At 37.0% G+C, this 6001-nt stretch overlaps 1 protein-coding gene across 1 annotated transcript in view; it reads right to left on the bottom strand.

The window, feature by feature from the left end:
• Positions 1-111: 111 nt before the first annotated feature.
• COL6A6 (collagen type VI alpha 6 chain) overlaps positions 112-6001 on the bottom strand; it is a gene marked incomplete at its 5' end in the record, with an annotated part of 43792 nt that continues 37902 nt past the window's right edge. The window contains 5 exons of the mRNA XM_048952191.1: positions 112-928; positions 2574-2842; positions 3066-3159; positions 4003-4674; positions 5337-5427. Coding sequence (XP_048808148.1) covers positions 756-928; positions 2574-2842; positions 3066-3159; positions 4003-4674; positions 5337-5427 — 1299 coding nt within the window. The remainder of the gene's footprint in view (positions 929-2573; positions 2843-3065; positions 3160-4002; positions 4675-5336; positions 5428-6001) is intronic.

The following is a 6001-nucleotide window of genomic DNA, read 5'->3' as shown; positions in this document are numbered from 1 at the left end:
TACCTGAGTCTGTTCACTTCCATTTTTCTAATAAGAATGTGTCCTCAGGATTTATTTTTTTCTCTTCAAGATCAACTATGAAAATCCATGGTTGATAGAAATCCAAAATATATGCATTTGTCTAACTTTTAGTGACAAGGGAAAGAACACTTGCTTACATATAAGCAGGCACACTATGAGAATATGCTCCCATCTGTTTCAAGAACTATTGGCAGAACAGAAATATTTGAAAGAGAATGATTTTATTCACATATTGAAATATTTATAAGGGGAGTGACTAGAGTAGAAAAACCTCCACATGAAAGTGAAGTTCTAGTAAGTGTATGACCCTTGAGAGCTGAATGCTTTCTCTTTCTCTTATACATAAGACAAATGCAAGTAATGAATCAATATTTTGACATTACTATTTCATATCTAAGATCATTTCATGAAAATGTTTAAGGGGTTATTTTACTTTATTTAGTACATTTTTAAAATGTGCACTTCAGTGTCTTTGGAAGAAAATCGTTTCAATGCTTTTATCCCTTTTAAATAACATGGCGTTAGCTAATAAAATTTTCTCACTTTTCAAAATCTTAGATCATTTGAGCAGTAGTTTTAGTTTTCACTATTAAGAATAATAGATAATAACATCACTAACAAGTATTTCTTTGAGCTGAGATCTGGGAGGTGAGATGCTGTGTAAGATCTTCCATCTCTTCTGCCCATCATCTTGATAGTATAACAAAGGACAAAGTAGTTTAAGTGTCTCTGCACTAGAAAGACTTTATACACAAGAATCCACATTCTTCTTGTGTTTCAAATCTGTTTTTGTTCCCTCCACAGCCCCCATACCAGAACTGACCACACATTTTCTGCTCTTTGTTGTAGTACCACTTCAGAACGTAATTCTGACATTCTCCACTATCTTGAACCTGGGCACACGCATCTGGAAAAGGCAAATAAGAGAGAGAGATATAATGAAAAATCCATCATTCTTAGCATTAGAATTTTAAGGGAAGTAACATTCAGTACAAATGAGCAATTATGAAAGCTAGGCACTGTTCAGTGTCTTACAAAGATTCATCAAGTATACACACACAAACAAAAGGCATCAGAGTGGCCAGAGGATAAAACAATAGATCAGTACAAGCCATATCTCTCAGTAGGCAAATTCTCAAAATGTGCTATATATTTTTAGAAGTTAAATTGTTGACTTGCCAATTATGAGTGCAACTATCACAGAATCACAGAATCACCCGGGTTGGAAGGGACCCCAAGGATCATGTAGTTCCAACCCCCCTGCCTAGCAGGGCCACCAAACATACACATTCAGATCAGGTTGCCCAGGACCCCGTCCAACCTGGCCTTAAACACGTCCAAGGACGGGGCATCCACAACCTCCCTGGGCAGCCCGTTCCAGGGCCTAACCACTCTCCTAGTAAAGAACTTCCCCCTAACATCCAACCTAAATCTTCCCTCCTTCAACTTGGATCCATAACTACAACTGGGAACTGCAGTTCACACCTCTCCTGTAAGTAAATGTTTTATGTCACTGCTCACATGAGTATAATCAGCCTGTTTGCATCTTCACAGGAAACATTTACTTGCAAAGAGTAAACAGTAACATATCTTCATGGTTAATGGAAAATGTACACATAATTAGGCCATTAGACCGTTCTGTCCGTGCAGAGTACATCAGTTATGCACTGTGGATGTCTAGGATTCCAGATTTACATTTGCTCTTAAAGTTCAATGTTTAAACAGTTTTGCAGCATTGGATCTCTCATCTGGAAAGGGGCTACCAGACATCCAGTAGAATCCTTTTTGACTGGAAAGAGGGATGGAAGATGTAGCAATGAGCAACAGCATGTGAAGTCATGCAGACGCTATTGCATTTTTGCAAAGAAATTATCACAGAATCAGAATTACAGGATCACAGGTTGGAAGGGACCTCTGGAAATCATCCAGTCCAATCCACCTGCTAAAGCAGGTTCCCTAGAGCAGGTTGCAGTCAAAAGTTATCTCCAATTGCAGTCCACACAACAGAAACATTCAATTCTTTAAAAGGGATGATGGTGAGAAATCTGATCTCACAGTGAGATTAAGATACCTATATCAAAAGGCAAATCCGGAAAGAAATGTGTAAGCAGGAGGCAAAGTAAAAAACATGAATAACACGTCTTGCCAGGATATCTCTGCTGGAGAATCCTGTTCTTCCCAGGAACAGATTGTAACACACATTTAGTTTCTCCATGTTGAGCTAAGTTAGGAGCAGGAATAACTCAGTAATTATAGTGCAACATGACGAGTTAATGTGATTAGCTGTTTTAGTAAAGAGGATAACAATCTATATTATTATTGTTATTTTAGAAAGTTATAAATCAAAACTAAAGTCTAAATGACACCAGCAGTTCGTCCTGTAATTACAAACTCGTACAGATTTGGACTGTATTCAGGCATATGGCGAAAAAAAGTTTTGGAAAATATAATGAATGGAAATGATTCACAAAGAGCAAGTATTCAACTAATTCCTTCACAATTTAGAGCTTTTCTACTGAATTCAGAGAAATTTTCATACTCTAAAATCGTACCATAATCATTATTGTCAGGTCCAGTTTCTACTATCGTTGCTAGACTTTCCTTTTTCCCCTGAGCTTCTCCATACTCTTGTGGCTTTTCTCCAGTTGTGTCTTCCTCTGTGAAGTACTCATTCTCCTCCAAACCATATCCCATTCCTGGCATTGCGTATACAGGTCCTGTGGTAGTCAATTTAACGTTTTCCAGGGCTCTATTTTCAGCTGTTTCAATGTCTTTCAAATCACCACTGTAACCAATTTCATCAGTTCCAGGTAAAGGCATCCTTCAAAGGAGATGGGGGAAAAAAGTATTTAAGTACCAGGATGGCCTTTTCATTCCTTCTGAATACCGTGAAAAAACATTGTTGATCCTGATCATGCTTCTGCCAAAGCTGATCTGAATATATAGTGACTAATCTAAATGGAAAAATCTTATGTTTGGAGGAAACTGTAAATATCCAGTTTTATCCCTTACATGCTCATGTGTGTAAGATTTAAGTTCCAAACCTTTCAGTCACAGACACCTGATCTCGTGCGTCACCCCGATCTAAGTTCTCACACTCTTCTTGAAGTTCAGGAGAAGGATAACTGTTCATTTCTTCTGTGGAGAAAGCAAACATACCACAAATGAGTTTTAAATTCCTCCAGAACTCAACACGTTTAACAAAAAGCAGAAAAAGATTTATTTTCTTTTTCACTGAGTTTGTGTCTTTTACTATCTAGAAAGATGTCCAGAAAAATGGAAACAACAGGTCATCTAGAGGAGATCTACTCTTGAAAAAATGCCTTAGACTTTTGTCTTCCTCTGTAATACACTACAGCAAATTTGTTTTACCTAAACACATTTCTGATGGGAATTTCAACTCAGTGACTGCCTTCTTAACATCCTCTTGAATAAATTTCAAAGCACCTAAAAGCTGTTAATCTACAATAATGGGTCTTAAAAACTACAGAAGTTCTTTCTCTGACCTACAGAGGCAGAAAAACTTCAGAGGTTAAGGCTAGATCTGCTGTTGTTTAAACTTCTATCTTCCCAAAAGCCAAAATAAGCATTAACAGCTCAGTAAATCTGGGCCTCCCAAGGGTCGGAAAAGAAATGGAGGTGCCAATGGCCAGAGAAGAAATGTAGGCCTAAATCAGGAGAACAACTGTTATTTGTGTCTGAAAAATAGTCTTTCCTTCATAAAAGTGAAGTCAGCGTAGCCATATATTGAATACAAACTTAATGAGAAAAAAACTTCAAGATTTTGGTCTAAAGCAACATGTTTTGTATTTACTGGCAATTCCATTAGTGTCCAACATCTGCTACAAACTATAGATGAAATACCAAGTAGTTATATTATGTCTAGAAACTGAGAAGTAGTACATGTACTGACTGCCTTCTCCTACAGAGCATTTCTCATTTTTTCCATAACTCAAGTGAATGGCATTGCATGCTACTTACGTTGTAGCAGGTTTAGAAATGTCCGGGCAAATCTCTGAGCATACACCATCTCAGACATTGAAATCCTACCCAGTGACAATAAGTGCTGATCTGTGGGGGAGCTTGATAGTTCTATCAGCTCACTGTCACTCAGGTCATTGCCAAGTGCAAGAGTGAATACAGTAAATCCTTGGCACTTGACTCCAAGTGAAATCTCTCTTAGCTTCTCTCTGTCTTGTACGCTTGTTTTGCTTCCAACTATTGCAAATATGACCCTGTGCTTTCTTTGTCTGGGAGCTTTAAAAAATACATTTTCAACTGTCCACTGCAATGCAGAAGCAATGGCTGATGGCCCTTCCAGTTGGCGAACAGACTCTTGGATATGTTTCTTCATCAAATCTTTATTGTTGTATGTTTCTAGATCAAATTCCAAGGCCACAGGAGTTTTGTTTCTGTCAGGTAGGAAGCCCCTGGGAGCCTGCTGTACCAATGCCACTCTGGTGCCTCCAAAAGATTCACTTGGCTGTTCAGCAATGACAAACTGGTCTAGCATGTTGCTCACAAAATCCTTGGCTCTCTGAAAATCTTCACCACTGATGCTGCGAGAGCTGTCCAAGACGTAAGTAATATCCATATCCATCAGAAGAGGTGGAGAAACGGGCACTTCACAGATGGTACTGGGCTGGCATTTATCTAGAGACAAAGAGCCAATAAACAGAAAACTATTTAGCCAAACAACAAAACAATGGTTTGGGAAAAAAATAAAAAATAAAAAATGAGAGTCCTACTCATTTATTTTTTCTTAAATGTGATTTAAAACTTTCAATTTAGTGACAAGAGGTCTTATTATTTCTTACAAGCAACAAGGGATGAATCCTGGTGAACAAGGCTTTGAGATTCTATGGGAAATTTGGGTATGAGATCAAAAACTGGTGTGTTATGTTTTACCTTACGAACAGAATTCCCTTTAGAATTTTTCTTCTATCAAAATCTAAACTCAGCAAAGGACACCGAAGCAAGCTCTGTTGTTTTTTTTCCCCTCAGACCACTATTAAGCATTCTGAAACACTTATCATTTAGCAGTTTTTCTCTACTTCAAAATACAAAGTTCATAATAAATGAGCATGATATCCCAGAAACATGGTATTAGAGTTAGCTTCTGTTACAAAATAAATGCCAAATAGAAAAAGTTGTTTCACACAGCTGAGACAAAAATTAAATAGCTTTTGTGTTTTTAAAACTCTAATTCTTACTATCCCTTTTACCTAATATAATTACTTTATTGAAAAATGTAAGATTGGTGCTGAAAGAATAAGAGGAGTAATACAACAGCTGAAATAAGTAAAATGCCTCACCAAAGCAAAGTGTACAATGTATGATGCTCTCCAAATTTTCATCCTGTTGCCTTTCCCAAACAAATAATTGAAATCTTCCAGTATCATCAATCTAGGTTTTAAAGCAAACAGAAAAGTAACCTTAAAGCAAAATGTAGATCATGTTTATTCTTCGTTCTTAATACCATTACTGAAACTAGGTATTGTCCCTAACTTCGTGATTTAATTTCTATTGTAATATTGAACAAGTATAGGGAAGGCTTTTTTAGTTGCCATCAGGAGCATCCTATCTGCCCTTGTGCATTACAAGATCACTATTTTTTTCTAACTCTACGCTATACAGAGATTGTTAAGCTACCACAACTAATAACAATTGGTATTAGCAGCTTACTAGTCAATTTAAGATAGTCATAATATATTGCTCAAAGCTATCATCCAAACCTAGCCCAAGCATTTCTGAATGATGCTGATCTTGAGACCTGTGTGCATGCTTATTTCATCTTTCAGCTCTTTGTAGAATCTAGATCAGAGAAACAGCATGGGTAACCAAGTGAAATTAACACAGTGCTATTGAAATTTTATGATTTGCCCTAAAACCATGGTTCAGAAATAATTTCTGTGCAATAAGAGCTCAAACGGTGACCATTATAGTGAAGAGAATCAGTGTTTCTTTGTTAAAATAGCAA

This window comes from Lagopus muta, chromosome 7 (genome assembly GCF_023343835.1).
Source record: "Lagopus muta isolate bLagMut1 chromosome 7, bLagMut1 primary, whole genome shotgun sequence".
Classification (NCBI taxonomy): Eukaryota; Metazoa; Chordata; class Aves; order Galliformes; family Phasianidae; genus Lagopus; species Lagopus muta.
Note: the sequence above shows the minus strand (reverse complement) of the source record. Positions and strands in the feature narration are given on the sequence as shown.